The 19468-nt window shown below is 45.2% G+C and overlaps 1 protein-coding gene across 2 annotated transcripts in view; it reads left to right on the forward strand.

Annotated features, from left to right (window-relative positions):
- The window catches only part of AR (androgen receptor), a 246983-nt gene that overhangs the window by 45748 nt on the left and 181767 nt on the right, over positions 1–19468 (forward strand). Inside the window, exon 1 of one of the 2 annotated variants that reach the window (XM_081178718.1) lies at positions 4205–4383. The exons of the other annotated variant lie outside the window; for it this stretch is intronic. Within the exon in view, the coding sequence (XP_081034844.1) occupies positions 4220–4383 (164 nt within the window). The 5' untranslated portion in view covers positions 4205–4219. Of the gene's footprint in view, positions 1–4204; positions 4384–19468 lie in introns of those variants that run through there. 2 annotated transcript variants of the gene reach the window in all.

Here is a 19468-nt window from a genome sequence, read left to right on the forward strand (position 1 = left end):
TGAAGGCTCCATGGGGCCACAGAACACTCCCCAAGCATCACCCTCTGGAAACATCCATCCAAGTAGGACTGGAAGCACCACAAAGCAGTGGAGTGGTGGTTAGATTGTCAGACTAGGACCTAGGAGAGTTTCAGCCATGAATCTCACTGGGTGACTTTCGACTAGTCACTGCTTTCTCCCAGCCTAACCCACCTCATAGGGTTGCTGTGAGAAGTAAATGAGAAGAACCACGTACACTACATTGTAGTCTTTGGGGGAGGGGGAATATGTGGTATAAATGCAATCAATCATCATACGCGTTCAATGGTGATGTGGGTACTCCAGAAAATGTTGGATCTGAATATTATTCTGCCTTCAGTCACTAGGGATATGATTTATCAAGTTCCTTTGACCTTATATTTAAAACTCAAACTTAAAACACTATAAAAATGAATGTTTTACAAATTGTATAAATATTTCAAAAGGTTTTCCAACAGCCAGAAGAGGTGGGAAACATCTGACATGGGGGGGGTGCAGGGGAAAATCGATAAATTGCACTTAACGTTATGTAGAAAGAAATTCAAAGCTCTGCTTTGAAATTATTTGTGTTTGGGATACTTGTAGATATTTTAAGATGGGCTACTCAATAGTGTATAACTTCTCCTTGAAGTTATTTAGGTTTCAGTAGGAAAATGGAAGGTGCAGAAAGCCGTCTTCTTAAGTAATATGTGCTTCCTGTGGATAGTCTGCTGGGTGAGGGGGGAGTTTAAAAGTTTAATTGCAAATGGTATTTTTAGATCCCAGTTACTCAAATTGACTTGAACTGTGTTTACAGATGGTTACTAATTTTATGAAACAATGCATTTCTAAAAGGAGAACATTTTTCTGTGGGAAGAATATAACAGTGGAAAATATTGTTTGCTAACAATTCCCAAACTAGTTCTCATGAGAGAACTGCTGGCATGCCTCAAAAAAGAGAAAAAATAATAATTAAATAGCTAAGTGCTCCTATTAAACAAAAATTACGTTACAGTTTGATGGGGTCAGTATAGATGATGTCCTGAATCCTTTTCAATTTCCTGGGTGTAGTGCCCAGTGATGGTTAGAATCTAATAGAGGATTATGTTGCTGAGCTAGTAAGACAAGTTTATTTGTAAGACCTTGGCTGGCCTCTTAAGGGTCCTCATTAGCTCCCAAAAGAGTGAGATGTGTTTCAAGAGCTATGCTGCATCTCTGCGTGATTTGCTGTCCTCATCTTGCTCAGCTCCCTTCATTGAGGACTGGTTGTTCTGCTGTGTTTTCATCAGGTATGTATTATCAGATCAATCGGTTGTCTGTCTCTGCAAGAGTTTCTGCTGTAGGCTTGCATCTTCAAGTATAGTTGCTGAAAACCACAGGAGGAGAGAGTGCACTTGTGGTCAGATCCTGCTCGCTGGTTTCCCATGGGCATCTGATCGGCTCCTGCGAGAACTGGATGCTGGACAAGGTGGGCCATTGGCCTGATCCGGTTGGTTGTTCTTATGTGCTTATGCTCTTAAGGCAGAGCTGATGCCATAACTATTTTAGTTCTGGGTACAATTGGTACCCAGAGCTTCCAGGTCCATTCATTTCCATATCAGTAGGGCTGGGAAGACTCATTTCTGAAACACAGAATTGGAAGACTTTCCAATGGTCATCTAGTCCAACTTAGGGTTACCAGATGGGGGACAGTCCCCGGATTCACCAATCTGTCCCTGGACAAAATCTGTCCCCGGAATGTCCCCGGTTTTTAATTAATGTCCCCGGATTTATGCCTGGGGACTTCTGGCGAGGCAACATGGTGGACGCCATGGCAGCGAGCAGCACTGGAGGTCCTGGACACGTCAAAGTTCCAGCCAGCCAATCCACTGGCGGGGGGGGGCTATTTAAACCGAGGCGCGAGCCAGAGAGCTTCTTTCTGGCTTGCTTCCTCGATCAGCGCTCGCCCTGAACTCGCACAGAGCTGCCTGCAGCAGAAGAGCCCACGGCGCTCTTCTGCTGAGGGCTCTGTGCACCCGAGTTGGGGGGGGGAGTGCTTAGGCGGTGAAGAAGAGGATGAGAAGCATAGAAAAGGGCTGTGCCGCGTTGTGTGAGAGAGTGACGGAGCGTGGCGGCGGCTTCTCACGGGAACAAAGAGGCGCGAAAACGAAGGCTGAGGGGGGAATGGGGGGGGGGAGGAAGATAGGCAGGCTCCTTTGCTTTCTCTGCCTCCTCTCCCTCCAACGGCCACTGTGGACATGGTGAGTTTAATGGGGGGCAAGGCAGGTGCTGCAGCGCCCCTTGTCCCCAGCAGTGCCACGCTGCCTTCCCGCCAGGAGTGGGGCGCAGGGGGCTGGGGATTGAAATGTTCCTGGGAGATAGAGCCTCCCTCCCTCTTGTGAGGAGGGCTGTGTGTGAGTCCACTGTTTGTCCACCTCTGGTAACAGGACACTACCACCACCAGTTAAATCTCCATCTCTCTCCCCCACCACCTCCAACCTCTTTTTTTTGGCATTTGTGTGCTTGTAGATGGGCTTCTCCGCCTGCCTTGTGTTGAGGTGTGCGACCAACAACTTTGGGGTCCCCCCCCTAAAAAAAGGTCAAGAACTCCGGGGAACCCTTTCCTAAAATAAAGCATGAATTATTATTTTTTTAAGTGTCCACAGATTCCTTGAAAAAAATCTAGTAACCATAGTCCAACTCCCTGCAATGCAGGAGTTACAGCTAAAGCATCCCTGACAGGTGGCCATCCAACCTCTCTTTAAAAACCTCCAATGAAGGAGAGTCCACCGCCTTTTGAGGCAGTCCGTTCCATTGTCGAATGGCTCTTGCCATCAGAAATTTCTTCCTGATGTTTAGTTAGAATCTTCTTTTTTTCCATTTGAACCCATTGGTTTGGGTCCTGCCTTGTGGGGTAGAAGAACACAAGCTTGCTCTGTTTTCCATGGGACAGCCCTTCAGATAAGGTGGACACCATACCACATCGCAGTCTTCTCCCTGGAGAGCTTCTGCCAGTCATTGGGCTTCACGGAGCCATGGTGTGAAGGCAGCACCCTACATTTCTAAGTACACCCTCCTATTTAATTTAAAGAAGTGTGTGTCCCAGTTTTCAGTTGCTTGGGGAATTCTGACAATTGCTTGGGGAATGTGCACGTGCATTGATAAATAAGGGAATTATCTGCCCATTGCCTAGCAAATAGTAAATTTCTGCTCCAAATCCAGCAACATAACTTCTCGACTACTGTAACACATTCTAATGGGGCTGCCTTTGAAAAGTGCCCAGAAACTCCAACTGGCTCAGAGAGCTGTAGCCAGACTGTTGACTTTGGCTGGTTATAGGAAGTAGATGAGTCCCTTGCTGCAATTTAAAGGGCTGGTTATGAGCTATAAAGCCCTAAGAGGCTTAGGTCCAGACTCTGGAAAACTGTATTCCCTCATATGAATCTGCCTGAGCTTTGAAATCTTTGGAGGAGGCCTTTCTCTCTGTCCCACCCCCTCCCCTCACAGGCACAATTGGTGGGGATGTGGGACAGAGCCTTCTTGGTGGCTGCTCCGTGGCAACTTAGGAACTCCTTTCTTAAAGAAGCCAGACTTGCTCCTTCCTGGCTGTCCTTGTGCCAGCTGGTGAACACCGTTTTATTCTGACAGGACTTTGGGAATTGGCTGCTTTTAATGAAAGAATTGGTGCTGTGATGTTATGTGCATTTTAATAGACTTGCTTTATACTTTATTGTTTTAATTTGATTAGAGTTCAGTTACTTTTAAACTATTATGTTTTATATCTTTTTAGCTTTTTGTATTTTATCTGTGTTTGTTTAAAATTGCGTCAGATGCTTTAAGTTGCAGTGTGGGGAAAAGGTGGGATAAAAATAAATATAATTTTTATTATTATTATTTCCTGCAGGTAAAAGACACGGTTTACTAATAGTACTATACTATAGTAATACTATTATTACTGTACCATGCCTTTTTCCTATATAGGGACTCATTACCATAAAACCACCCCCCTCATTAAAAACAGGCAGTTCCCCAAAGCCTGTTGGAATAAGAAGGTTTTCACCAGCCAATGGAAGAACAAAGCAAGACTAGCTTTGCCAGGAAGTGAGTTCCAAAGGTACTCCCTTATTGCACAAACAGGGTTCTGTTAACTGGAGGGCCCAACCCACTCACTTTGATGGAAGCAGGTCCACATGCACAAAGCTTGCTGCTCACACATTTCTGCTTAATCAGTCAGTCAGAGTGAATGGGTTGCCCTTACACAAAGCTCCACCTGGTCTATGGAGCCACCTGTAGGCCTTCTCGCCATGGCAGCTGTACCTTTGCCTACAAACTTCACCACGATGCAGTCGAGACTGCTCTGATTCTCGCTGCTGTGAAACAACCTTTTCTCCCCATGACTTGTGGTGGGTAAGTAATTCTACACCAGATAAACCCAGCAGGGAAGTGCACTTTCTGTTTTCATTCTGTCCCCCCCCTGCCTCGTTTTGCTCCTATTTATTCAAAGGCATTTCATCACATCAGGCTTAAAAGTCAAGCGTGCGCTGTTTATTTTGGCATTACTAGTTACCAGCTCACATTGGAATTTAATTGCCTCAAATTAGCTATGTTTGGGACAGGAGGAGAAGGGATCTCTCAGGATTGTCATGGGAAAGCGAGGAGCAGATCGTGATGGCATGAATTTCCCACACCCTGCCTCTTAGAATTTTAGTACTTTAGGCTGTGAATGAGCTTCAGGGCCGAGTGGGGATTAGAAAACTGGTTTCTCCCAAGTCCTAGTGTGATATTCTACCCACTACAGTGGTACCTGGGGTTACATATGCTTCAGGTTACATATGCTTCAGGTTAAGACTCCGCTAACCCAGAAATATTACCTTGGGTTAAGAACTTTGCTTCAGGATGAGAACAGAAATCGGGCTCCGGCAGCATGGCAGCAGCGGGAGGCCCCATTAGCTAAAGTGGTGCTTCAAGTTAAGAACAGTTTCAGGTTAAGAACGGACCTCCGGAATGAATTAAGTATTTAACCTGAGGTACCACTGTATATCATGTTGACTCCATTGACCCCCACTGACACATATTGCTTGATTACAGTTGTGTAGCATGAATTGCCAGCACCTGGGGCAGGGCAAGTGGGAAGCTGGAGTGCATGCCAGGGGTGGGGCCTTCCCCTCTCAGGCACTTTCCTGCCTCCCTCCCTACTTGGTGGGCTGTGGCAGTGGCGGTACACTCCTGCTCCCTCCCTCTTGGCCACGCCAGGCAGCACACTGGTAGCAGTCAGTGGCAAGGTGCAGGTATGGAGGGCAGACCGCGCACCCATGCTGGCTGAGCAAGCCCTCGCCTCTCGGCCAGCCCAGGCAGACATCCAAGGAAAAGGAGGCACCACCCAGCCCCAAAGGGCGAAGGCCCAGCCCGGGTGTGAACTGTCTCCCACAGCTCTGGAAGGAGCACAGCAGGGAGCCTGTTGTGGAGGCGTCTGGTTGCGCCTCTCATGATTTTGCCCCCCTGCTACACTACTGCTTGTTTACGATGCTTAAATCTCACCTCCTGCCAGCCTTCTCCTCCACCCCATATTTGTGGCACGCATCTAACAGCACTTGATGTATCAGGCTGAAGCTAGGTCCGCAGACACGTGTTGTGTTGCTTGGAAGAATTCAAAGTGGTGCATGTTGCTGCTACCACTGGAACCTTTCAGTTGTTTGCTGTCTCCTCTCTCCTTCCAAAGGTGGCTTAAGAATTAAAATTCACAATGTAAAACTGAGTGGAAAGGTGAGCTTGCGGTCTGTGGGCCTGAAACCTTGTCTGAAATCCTGGAGAGCTGCTGCCAGCCAGGACAGACAGTGCTAAGGTAGAGAGACCAGTGGTTTGATTCAATATTAGGCAGCTTCCCATTTCATTCAGCTCCTTTTCTTTTTAAAACCGTAAGGACTAGAATTTTGATCTGTTTCTATGGGAAAGAGCTGTTTCTCCAGTGCCTTGCATGCATAAGGTCCCAGCTTCAATTCTCAATGGCACCTTCTGGTAGAAATCCCCTGCCCCAGAAACCCTGGGGAGCTGCTGTCAGTCAGTGTTGAGACAGTCTTTAGCTAGATTGACCTACAGGTTGAAGAAAGTGTCTTCTCACCATAATGTGACCCCTGACATTATTGTGGTATTCCTTTCTGTTTTGGAAGCACTTGATTCTGCTGTCAGTGGTGCTGTAAAAAGGGCGAGTCATCTCATTCAGTGATGTTGCAAGGAGCAGCAGCACTGTGTATTTTTACCTCCTCTTTGCAATGCTGAGCTTCTCTGCACAAGCTCAGTGCTGCAATAGTTGGGAAATCGCCTCCTCTTCTCTTCAGACTGTGCTACCAGGAGTAGTAGATATTCTTGGAGGTGGCCTCATAAGAGGGTAAAAAGAGCCTGCTGGATTAGGCCAGTCCAGCATCCTTTTCTCGCAGTGCCTCTTTTGAGAAAACAGTAAGCAAGAGCCCTCTCCCCTCTTGTGGTTTCCAACAGCTGGTATTCAGAAGCATTGCTACCTCCAACGATGGAGGCAGAGCATAGCTATCAAGGCTAGTAGCCATCAATAGCCCTCTCCTCCTGCATGAACTTGTCTAAGCCTCTTTTAAAGCCATCCACATTATTGGCAGTCACTGCCTTTCCATTTTCTCTCCCTCCACCCCCATCTCATTTTGGGGAAGTTTATCCTTTTGACATAAAATCTGACCCCATTGACCACTTGGCCACTCAGATGCATATTTAATTGAACAGCACTGTGGTCACTGCTACCAATTGGATTGACAGCACTTATTGCACCAGGTCCTTTAGCTGTGATTACTGCATTGCAGGGTATTGGACTAGAGGACCCTGTGGGATGCCTCCCAGCCTTAAAATTCTATCATCCTATATGTCCATCAGGTACTTGATCAAGAAGATTTGGCGGTTACATATTAGAAGCTGGGGGTAGTAGCGCTGTGCTTCTTGATGTATAAACAATTCATATCCCATCTGCTTTCAAAACACGAATGCAAGGTGGCTTACAGCCGCCATAAAGCCTCAAACAATATGAGCACGAAACCTATTAAGCCCACACCATAATAAATCACCAATTAACAACAGGAGCAGAAATCCTTTCAAGTAGCAAGAGGGTGTAATAACAGGCAAGGCCGCTGTAGCTTTCTGAAACCTGGGATGGGTCTTCCGTGAGTTAAATCACAAAATGAGAATCTGCCCACCTTTTTTCTGTTTGCATGAATGTGTGAAACTATCCTATTCCTGACCCCCACCCCCAGCTGACTGGAATGAGATTTGGAAGACGGGCAGCTTTCAGATTGCAAAAGGCAGTTTACAGTTTCTATTGTGGATAATACATTTTTCAATAAATGTGAGCAAACATTGGGTTACAAGGATTTTTTTTTAAAGCCAAGCAGTTTTTGATTAGATTCTCCTCCTAATTGCCTTTTTATTTGGTCAGGAAAGGGCACTGGTAGATATTAATTATAAACCTCAGGTCTCAGCCAACTGTTTCCTTTCTCACACTAGGGACAAGCAATCCCAGGAGTGTCGTGGGATGAGAATTCTCACACTCTCTAGCTCCTGCAAATTGGTGTAAAGAGAGAGAATTTACACATATACATTGCCTCAGAGAGAGGAGAGTCCAGGGACAGAAATGAGTTGGCTTTGTTTGCCCTTGTACAGCCTGCTGCAGCCTTTCCCAATCTGATGCCCTCCATGTTTTTGGACTCCAGAGCCCCCCAGCCCCCAGCCAGCATGGCTGTTTGATGCTGGGAGCTGTAGTACAAAGAATCTGGGGGGCACCAGCTTGCTAGAGGCTATCTTGTCCTTAAACAACTGTGTCTAGTTCTGGAGACAACAAGTTTAAAAATCTCCAGGGAAGGATAGTCCACCACCTCTCGTGAGAGTCTGTTCCACTGTCAAATGGCTCTTACCACCATAAAGTTCTTCCTCATGTTTAGTCAGAATCTCCTTTCTTGTACCTTGAATTTGTTGGTTTGAGTCCTACCCTCCAGAAAACAAGCTTACTCCACCTTCCACGTGAAAACCCTTCAGATATTTGAAGATCATATTTCCTCTCGGTCTCCTCTTTTCAAAGTTAAAGATATCCAACTCCCTCAACCATTCCTCCTAAGGCTTGGTTCCCAGACCCTTGATCATCTTGGTTGCCCTCCTCTGCACATTCTATGATTCTGTGTTCCAAGTGGTCAATTCTCTTCCTAAATTGTAATGCTCAGAACACAGGACCTCCAGTGGGGTAGACCGGTGGGGTCTACCCAAGGCAGAATAAATGATACTATGACTTCCTTTGATCTGGATACTGGACTTCTGTTGATGCAGCCTGTCACCACACTAGCTTTTTATTGCTGCTGCATGACACTGTTGACTCATGTTAAGCTCTTGGCATGCTAAGACCCTGAGATCCTAGGGCCCCACAATGATGATGGAGAATTTTGAAAGGAAATTCTGCTTCTTTTCCTTGAGGGATGAGAAACATAAAAATATCTCAGAAATGCAGTGTCTTTTGGTACTTTTTGTACCCAAGGCTCTAGCTTGTCACAATGCTTGAAAGGTCACTAACATGAATTTGCTTCTAGGTGTTCTCTTTAACATGTAGATGTTGGTAAGGGCACAGCAAGTGTGCATTTTGTGTGGGGTGGAGAGGATGAGCAAATGGCCCTAATGAGGGCTGGAAAAAGAGGAAGATGCCTCGGTCCTGTATACCTGAAGTAACATCTCCATCCCCATCGTTCGTTCCACCTCCGAGGGCCTTCTGGTGGTTCCCTCACTGTGAGAAGTGCAGTTCCAGTGAACCAGGTAGAGGCCCTTCTAGTCATGCCTGCCTTGTAGAATGCCCTCCTGCCAGATGTCAAAGAGATATAGGACTTATAGAAGACATCTGAATGTAGCCCTGTATGTAAAGGTAAAGGACCCCTGACAGCTAAGTCCAGTTGCGAACGACTCTGGGGTTGCGGCGCTCATCTCGCTTTACAGGCCGAGGGAGCCAGTGTTTGTCCGCAGACAGTTTTTTCCAGGTCATGTGGCCAGCATGGAAGTTTTTAATGCATGATGTTTTACTGTGTTTCTATAATTTGCTGGAAGTCGTCCAAAATGGGTGGCATATAGATAAACTAACAACAACAACAACAACAACAAGAGATCTTTCTGGACTGTGGTCTATTTTTTTTAACAGCTGACCTTCCTGAGTATTTCTGGACCCTGCAGTGGCTGCACAATATGTTGTGGACTCTGACAATGTAATGTGGGATTCGTCTAACAGCTACTAGGGCGGCAAAACACTACCATCTTCCTGTTCCAAATACTGTTGTTCTGAATTGCAAATAAGTGCAATTCCTCTTCTCCAAAGTGATCTCATTTATCTAGTCAGCACACAGGGAAGGATGTAATGGAAGGACGTGCATGTAATGTATTTCTGAGATCATTTTTGGGACTGAGATTGAGAGCAGCAGCTCATGGGAAAGCAGCTGGGAAAGGTGGCCTGCAGCTTGTGTAAAAAGAGCCTTCAAGACTGGGGTGGGGAAAATAAAGGGATAGAGTAGGGTTCAAATACCCAGCTCAACCATGAAGCTCACTGGATGTGACCTTTGGGGCTGGTCACTCCCTCTCTCAACCTGCCTCACAGGGTTGCTGTACTTTTATCTACACACGTTTTCAGCTTTTCTTCTTAAAACATCTTGTTCCCCATCCCCCCGAAAAACCTGCCTCTTTCTCCCTCCACCAGTAAGTATAAAAACATTTTAAATGACTATCCCAACAAATTCAAATACTTCCGGAAGTAAATAATCACAGTTGTATATGGAAGCATAAGACTAAAACACGTACTGAAATATTGTTTAAATGAATGAATAAATTTCAACAAGATAAGTTTAATTGTATCCCTGATGGTTAATACAAATTTATATGAAAAGTTTTTTTTTTAAGGCCAAACCTTCCCATCTTCTGCAGTTCCTGCAATGAAGCATCTGATTCTAAGCGTTTGTGCAGAAGAGCATATGGAGATCCCTATCACCCTTTGCAGACTGCATTACCTCCTCATTCTTTGTAATGAGGAAGACACACCTTGAGTGCGTTGTGCAAATCTTGATGTGCTTGCAAGGAAGAAATCCAAAACGCTTCTGGAATATCCATAATGGAATGCTTCCATAGATCCATGAAAGAATATCTGTACTGGATTTTGTGCGACATTCAGACTTCTCTTTCTGAAGCTTTCCAAGTGGTATAACCGTACTCCCTTAGGTCCTGTGCTAGCATTGCAAAACCTTCAGGATTGTGGTCTCGTTATGGCATTGCATCGCATGCCAGAACAGTTCTGCAATATATGCAACAGCTTGCCCCACTCCCTTAATCCTGATGGTTGTGAAGAGATAAGGAATTTGGACAGAGGTGCATCTGCCAAACAGAGTAAACAAGTGCAATATTCAGCAATGTTTAACATTAGGCCCAAGAAGTGCTACAACTTTGTTTAAAAACTTCTGTTTCATGAACCAGGCAAGCCTTTATGTAGTTTCTATGAATCTTTTGGCAAGCGATCAGTCCTGGAATTTGAATCTTGAATGAGTTGCAAGAATAAACACCTTAAGGGGGGAAAGAAGAACTGGTGTAGCATTTTGAATGTTAGACTAGCACCTGGGAGACCAGGTTTCACTTTCCTTCTCAGTCATGAAGCCCATCAGGCTTCGCCTAACCTTCCTCACAGGGTGGTTGTGAGGATAAAAAGTGGGGGTGGTGAACAATGTACTTTATGCTGAGCTCCTTTGAAGAAATCTGAGATATGAATGAAACATTAAACATAAGATTGCAGTTCCATTTGAGTATGCCAAGTAGCCATGGAATGTAGAGGAAGATAATTGAAAAGAAAGTCGGGTGGGAGGGAAGGAGCAGAATCTCTTGCGTTGTGGGGAAATGGCTGCCTAGAATCCGGACCAGGGACTCTGCTTTTTGAAGGAAGGACACACTACAACATTTGTTTTGCAGGACTCACACTTTGTAATTTTATTTTATTTTATTTTATTTTATTTTTAAACTAGATAGCAACTTTTAAAACTTGTGGGAAGTAATCAGACTGGAGTTAGGGTTTCTTGTGCCAGTGCTTCTCAAATGTTATGAGATTATCCCAGATCCTGCAAACCCCACCCAGTTTTGGAATCTTGCTGTGTGTAAACATTGCAGGGGGGTTGGACTAGATGACCCTTAGGGTCGCTTCTAACTATTATTATACAATTCTATAAATGCAATAAGTAAGTAAGTCTATCTGTCAGTCAAATGCATTGGGAGAGCAGCAGGCTGCCAAAGGCTGGTCTACCCTGCAGCTCTCTTTTTTATTTTTATGAACAGCAGTGTGTGTGTGTGTGTGTGTGTGTGTGTGTGTGTGTGTGTGTGTGTGTGTAAGTAATCATAGAATTGTAGAGTTGGAAGGGACCACAAGAGTCATCTAGTCCAACCCTCTGCATTGCAGATTTTTCCCCCAATGTGAGGCTTGAACCCACAACCCTGAGATTAAGAGTCTCATGCTCTACCCACACGTGTCAAAAAATCTACTGAAGACAAATGAAGCCTAATGGTAGAGCTTTTTATACAATTATTATCTCCTTTGTATCCCACCTCCCTTCCAAGGAGCTGAAGGTGTGGTGCACATGGTTCTCCACCTCACCATTTCATCCAGACAACAACTCTGTGAGGTAGGTTAAGCTGTCACTCAGTTGAGCTTCATGGCTGAGGGGGGATTTAACTGTCAGCTCCCAGGTCATAGCCTGGTATTGTAATCACTGTGCCACACCAGCAGTTGGTGGGTGTTGTTGCAGACAGCGTTCTCTTGCCATGTTGTCAAAGGGGGCCCCACCATCACCAGGGACTAGAAACTTGCAAAATATCCCATATCAAGTAAGTACCCATTGTTTTTGTTTCTTCATGCCTAGGTAGTTTAGAAAGGAAAATATTACTTGAAGTAAAAACATCCCAATGAGCAGGCTCTTTTTTGGACATTCTGTGTTTTCTGTTTTCTCTCCTCCCATTACTAGAAGAACAACCACAGAGTATCCCGAAGGCAAGGAAAATGATTAAAGTAAGTTAAATTGGCCAGAGGAGAATCCTGTAGTTTCTTGCATGGGAAAGTGTGTAAGAGAGGATTGTGCTTTACCCAACTGGTTTGACTCCTTGCATTAAATATTACTTGATCCGCCCACTCAAGGCAGTTTGAGGCTTGCTCGAGGCACAGCTAATAATATCCCAGGCTCCAGATAGCATTTAGCCCTCTCCGCTCCGTGATGCGTACTGATTTGAACACGATACTCTCTGCCCACCTGTATGACCCTTGTGACTAGGATAAGGTTACCAGAGATCCCTGTTTCCTGGGGACAGTCCCTGGATTTACAAATCAGTCCCCAGACAAAATTCTGTCATTCCTACTGAAGTTGAAAAGTGTCCCCAGATTCATTGAAAAAAATCTCGTAACCTTAGCCTAGGAGTCCAGGCCCACAAGAAGAAGAAGAAGAGGAGGAGGAGGAGTTTGGATTTGATATCCCGCTTTATCACTACCCGAAGGAGTCTCAAAGCGGCTAACATTCTCCTTTCCCTTCCTCCCCCACAACAAACACTCTGTGAGGTGAGTAGGGCTGAGAGACTTCAAAGAAGTGTGACTGGCCCAAGGTCACCCAGCAGCTGCATGTGGAGGAGCGGGGAAGCAACAGGTCTATGATTTGTTAGCTGAGATTCCTGCATTGCTGTGAACTGGACTAGGTGACTCTTTGTGCTCCTTCCATCTCTATAATGCAATGCTGTGAGACCCTGGGACCCTTTAGCTCGGTTGCAAACCTCTTTGAGTGTGGTGTGCTTGAAAGCTCTCCAACCTCACTAGGGTCAGGAAGGTTCTGGGGTGTGTGGCCCAACTGGACTATATATTTTAAGTAGTATCATACCACTTTAAACAACCATGGCTTCCTCTAAAACATCCTGGGGTTTGTAGTTTGTTGAGGATAGTTAGAGTTGTTAGGAGACCCCCTCCCCCAATTCCTTCCCCAAGTCAGCAATTTCAAAAGTGGTTTAACACTTAACATATTTGTCTGGTTAGCCAGTTCCTGGATAGGGACAGCTGGGCCACTGTAGGACATGCACTGGTAACCTCAAAGCTGGATTACTGCAATGAGCTCTATGTGGGGCTGCCCTTGGGCCCATTTAGAAGCTCCAGCTGGGGCAGAATGCTGCAGCCAGATTGCTGATGGGAGCTTCAGGCTGAGGACAATTGATGCCATCTTTGAAACAGCTGCACTGGCTGCCCATCTCTTACCGAGCTAGGCTAAAGTTCCTTGTATTAAGTTACAAAGACCTGAACATCGTAGGCCCAGGGATTGCCTGAACCCTCATCCCCCAGCTTGAGATCATTTGCAGGAGCATCGCTGGTCAATCTCTAAGTTGGCGAGGCTCATTTGACAAGTACCAATTGATCAGTTTGACATCAATATCAGGAAAGGTTCTAGAACAGATCATTAAACGGTGGGTCTGTGAGCATCAAGAAAAGGAAGCTGTGATTACTAAGACCCAGCATGGGTTTCTCAAAAACAAGTCATGCCAAACAAATCTCATCTTTTTTTTCTTTTTGTTTGACAAAGTTACTTTCCTCTCCATTGGTTTCCAGCCACTGCTATTTTGAAGCATGAGGCAGACCATAACCATCATAGCTAGCAGTCGTTGATAGCTAGATATGTCCACGGTAGGATGTGAAAGAGGTTTGTAAAATTGTGCATTATTTGAATAGGAAGTTTTTCTAAAGTTGCAACTACAGTATATGAGTGTTTCCTTAGTTAGTTTTTGTGTGTTTGTGTGTGTGTGTCCCGCTATTCTCCAGCCTCGAGGACTTTTATCTTGTGTATCAGTTGATTTTTTTATTTTAGAGGGAGGTGGTCTTCAGGCTAAACAGAAAAAGCTTTTTAGGTTCATCTTTTCCAGGCAGGGCATAATTAGCTGGCAGAATCCTTAGTCACAACATATTAATTACATGATTGCATTTGTGACTCACTTCCTCCGAAACATCTCATAGAAATTTAACAGCAAAAAAAATCTGAAAAGCACTTCAATATATGAAAAGGATTTTGAATCCAAAACAGACACATTCTGGGGTAAAAGAAAATATCCACTTAAAGAGCTTGTTGGGGGGAAAGGATTCAGGAAGCAACAGCGAGATAATCAAGATGACTCTTGCCTGATATGTAAAAGGAGGGAGTTGTGGCATGCTGTGGGTTGCTGGCACCCAGGGCAGGGCAAGTGTTGCGGCCCCCTGGTGGACTGGGCAGATGGGGGGCACACACAGAGCCCACATGGCTGCCAGCGCTGGTGGTCACACACCTTTTTAGCTTGTGAGGTCACTTAGGCTGAGAGTGAGTGGCCAAGGTCAGAAATCTTAGGCACTGCAAACCAAATGGGGTAAAAATAATAATGATGCATTTGTTGAGATAAAAAACTCAACCTGGGAAGACAGTTATTTATGCTTCTTAAAACACTTGCTGAGTTTTGAACTTCCATGTTCCAATTCTGGATCAAGTGACCATGTTCAGTAACATTGGGAACCCAATAAATAATTGAGATTTATTATCACATTGGTTTGGGTGGGAAGATATGGGAAACCCATGATGACATCTTGGATCAGCCTTGAATCTCAGAGTAGAACTGAATGTTACTGAAATGTCTTATTGGTCCTGTTTTTTGCTAGATTTTATTGCCGAGCTGTTTGATAATTAACAGTTTTGTGTTTTCATGTTAGCTGCCATGGTGGGATTAAAAATATGCTAACTAACTACGGGCGTGTGGGGGAACTGTAGGTGTAATGGCAATTGGTCTACTTATTAAGACCTTAAGATGTATTGATGTTATTATTAATTTGCATTCATATACCACATTTTTCTCTCCAAGGTTGCTTCTTTCTTCATCTTTGGCTGTCACTCGTAGCCGAGTAAGATTGCCTTCCATGAAAACGGTCTTAGCAGTGAGTCCGTAAGTGACTGTGGAGGCCAATTCTGGATCCACACGTCCTTCCACAGTGGGGACATAGGTTTCTGGGGGGGAGTTGATCATGTTGAGGGTTTGCCAAATGTGCCTTCCTCTTGGTTCTTCCCCTCTTCATTTAATCCCCACAACAACCCTGTGAGCAGCCCCACCATAGATTGGAAAGGTGCCTCTTTTACCAACAGTTCTGAGAAGATTGTGATGCCATATGGGCAGTTTGCACTGGTGTGCAGTGCCATCTGTGTAGGATTTCCATAGAACACTCCCTCATGTAAGCTAAGACTGGCTTGTATGCGGGATGGGGAAAAAACCATTATAATAATAATAATAATAATAATAATAATAATAATAATAATAATAATAATAATAATAATAATAAATTTAAAATTGGATTTTTTTAAATTTAACTTGGATTTTTAAAATAAAATGCTTTTGGAGGAAAAATCTTCCTTTAGTTTTCTATTTAAGTTACATTATAATCCAAAAGCTATTCATCAGGAAATAAGGATTTGTTTTAAGTTTTTCATGTGTGCTAAAATAAGATTATTTTTAATTGTTTAACCACATCAGTTAACAAACATGGATACATATGCTATAATGTTATTGCTTTAGTTAAATAAATTGTTAAAATTGTTATTAAGGAAATGATGATTTTTCTCCTTCCAATAAAGTACAGCAGAAAAGCTGTCCAAATATAAACAGTTAACTTATTAAACCTCACAATAATTTCATAATTATTGGTCTTTCTATTTCTAATAGTATAACCAAATCAGTAATTTTTGATATAACTGTAAAAACTACTCTAAAAATTTATTATTCCAAAAATGAAACCTTCATCTGGTTGTAAATATTAAGATTATACGAGCAAGAATGTCTTTCTGTAAAAAAATTATTTAAATCAAGTCTTACTGACTAGTGATTTAAATCAAATTCACCCTTCCTGTATGGTTTAGAAACTTCAGATGGACGTAGTGCACACCATTTAGAACCTGTTACAGGCAGCAACCATTTCAGATGCATCCAATATGTGCACATATCTCACAGGACCCAGAAGTGACCCAAAACCGTCACAAAAAGGGGCAGGGGCAAAACAGGGTGTTTGCAGGCTTTTTCAACGGTGTTTCAGATATATGTGATTTCATTTAAATGCACAGTGCCTTGGAAATTAACCCCCGCACAAACAGGGAGTTGCCTGTATTTGTATGTGCAGGTCTTTCTCTCATGTGAATCCATCAAAACCAGCACTCTGGCTGAAAAGGCAACCACCATTCCTCATATTGGATGGAGTTGGGGCCAGCACACTGGGCAGCCACTAGCTGTCAAGCAACTCAGTCTCAAGTTTTAGCAGGGAGGTGCTTCCCTGCCCTCTCTGGATCAGCAGCCAGGGAAGCTTGAAACAGGTTTTGGAGGTTTGGTAGAACTCCACACATCTGACCGGAGAGCAGGGTGTCAGGCACCTGTTTGGGGGTTCTTAGGCTGTTCTTGGAATCTTCCAAGTCCTGCGGCTGCTGCAACCTCAGGCACAGGGTTTATCCAAACTTACCTTTTGCCCTGCTCTGGCGCTGTGGGTTAAACCACAGAACCTAGGACTTGCCAATCGGAAGGTCGACAGTTCGAATCCCTGCGACGGGGTGAGCTCCCCTTGCTCAGTCCCTGCTCCTGCCAACCTAGCAGTTCGAAAACACGTCAAAGTGCAAGTCGATAAATAGGTACCGCTCTGGCGGGAAGGTAAACGGCGTTTCTGTGCGCTGCTCTGGTTCGCCAGAAGCGGCTTAGTCATGCTGGCCACATGACCCGGAAGCTGTACGCCGGCTCCCTCGGCCAATAAAGCGAGATGAGCGCCGCAACCCCTGAGTCAGCCACGACTGGACCTAACGGTCAGGGGTCCCTTTACCTTACCTATCCAACCACAGGTCCATGCCTAAAAACTCCATGCCTGTATGTTGTAGTTGTTTTACCTCGAGATTTCTCTGCAGAAACCCGCTCTATAGCATTCAGTCGAAGCAAATGTCAATTCAGGTTTTCCCAATTGAGTTTTAAACAGTGGGGTTTTGCAGATAAAGCTCAGGGCAAAAAAAGAAAGAGATGTGTGTGCTTGGACACAGAGCTTTAAATTGTGGTCCTATGCCTGGAAAGAATGGAGGAAAGGTACACACACACACACACACACACACACACACATACACACACTGGGATGCTGGAAGAGTTTTTGGCTAGGATGGATTATTTTAGTTTGCCTTTTTAAGCCAACCAATTTAATTTGCACTTCCTAGACTTATGGAATTGCATGTGATTATCCTTCAGGTCTCATGCTTTTCCAAGTGGAGAAAGTGGATAGAGAAAAGTTTCCCGCCCTCTCTCTCATAACACTAGAACAGGGGTCTGCAACCTTTAAGACAAAAAGAGCCACTTGGACCAGTTTCCGAAGAAAAACAACAACCTGGGAGCCGCAAAACCATTGTGACATTTAAAGCATGCGCCGCTGCCCTCTGATCTGACAGCAGGCGGGAAGGTGACGTTGGGACGGTGCGTGACTAACGCACGCACCGCCCCCATGCGACATCACAGCCAGTACAGTGCCCGCCACAGTGGGGAGTGTCGGGGCGCTCAATGCACCTCCTCCCCTTGCTAGTATCCGCCCCGGAGCCGCGGCAAAGGTGTAAAAGAGCCACGTGCGGCTCCGGAGCCGCAGGTTGCAGACCCCTGCACTAGAACTCCTGAACATCCAACAGAGCCTCATGATGGGAGAATCAGGATGGTTTGGGGGAGTACTTCTTCATGAAGTGCAGAGTTAAAATTTTGGAACTCATTCCCACAGGTTGTGGTAGCACAGCCACCAGCTTTGGAGGCCTTGAAAGAGAACCAAACAAATACATGGAGTTGGAGGAGAACTACTAGTCAATGACAGCTAGTCATGATGGATGCTATGCTGTGCTGTCATGGTCAGAGGCAGCAGTGCTTCTGAATACCAGTTGCTGGAAACCACTGGAGGGGAAAGTGCTGTTGTGCTCAAATCCTGCCTGCAGGCTTCCCATTGGGGCATCTGGGTGGTGACTGTGATGACAGGATGTTGGACTAGGTGGACCATTGGACTGATCCAACAGGCTCTTGTGATTCTGTAAGAAGTGGCTTACAAATTTGAGTTGCTTGGATACCTCAGGGTGCCTCAGGGTTCTGTCCTCTCCCCCATGCTTTTCAACATCTACATGCGGCCGCTGGGAGAGATCATCAGGAGGTTTGGGCTGGGTGTTCATCAGTATGAGGATGATACCCAGCTCTACCTCTCTTTTAAATCAGAACCAGTGAAGGCGGTGAAGGTCCTGTGTGAGTGTCTGGAGGCGGTTGGAGGATGGATGGCGGCTAACAGATTGAGGTTGAATCGTGACAAGACAGAAGTACTGTTTTTGGGGGACAGGAGGCGGGCTGGTGTGGAGAACTCCCTGGTCCTGAATGGGGTAACTGTGCCCCTGAAGGACCAGGTGCGCAGCCTGGGAGTCATTTTGGACTCACAGCTGTCCATGGAGGCACAGGTCAAATCTGTGTCCAGGGCAGCTGTTTACCAGCTCCATCTGGTACGTAGGCTGAGACCCTATCTGCCTGCGGACTGTCTCACCAGAGTGGTGCATGCTCTGATTATCTCCCGCTTGGACTACTGCAATGCACTCTATGTGGGGCTACCTTTGAAGGTGACGCGGAAACTACAACTAATCCAGAATGCGGCAGCTAGACTGGTGACTGGGAGCGGCTGCCGAGACCATATAACACCGGTCTTGAAAGACCTGCATTGGCTCCCAGTACGTTTCCGAGCACAATTCAAAGTGTTGGTGCTGACCTTTAAAGCCCTAAACTGCCTCGGTCCAGTATACCTGAAGGAGCGTCTCCACCCCCATCATTCCGCCCGGACGCTGAGGTCCAGCGCCGAGGGCCTTCTGGCGGTTCCCTCATTGCGAGAAGCAAAGCTACAGGGAACCAGGCAGAGGGCCTTCTCGGTAGTGGCGCCCGCCCTGTGGAACGCCCTTCCAGCAGATGTCAAAGCGATAAACAACTACCTGACATTCAGGAGACATCTTAAGGCAGCCCTGTTCAGGGAAGTTTTTAACGTGCAATATTTTATTGTATTTTTGGTTTCTATGGAAGCCGCCCAGAATGGCTGGGGAGGCCCAGCCAGATGGGCGGGGTATAAATAATAAATTATTATTATTATTATTATTATTATTATTATTATTATTATTATTATTATTACCTTTTAGGTAACAAGCAACTAAGTCGTTTAACTGATGAGGATGCCTTACACCACAAATCCATATATGCTTGTGTTTGCTGGGTAACGACTCCCATCAGCCACCTGTGGGCTTTTGGCTAGAGAGAGGTTGGGGAGATGTGTTTGGGAGCTTCTTAAACACCATGCTCTTGTGAAAGGTGACATGGAAATGACCAAGTGCAGATAATGACCTCCTGTTACAATGCTGTGTTATAAGATTGATTT

The sequence above is a fragment of the Podarcis bocagei genome, assembly GCF_964188305.1.
Source record: "Podarcis bocagei genome assembly, chromosome: Z".
Classification (NCBI taxonomy): Eukaryota; Metazoa; Chordata; class Lepidosauria; order Squamata; family Lacertidae; genus Podarcis; species Podarcis bocagei.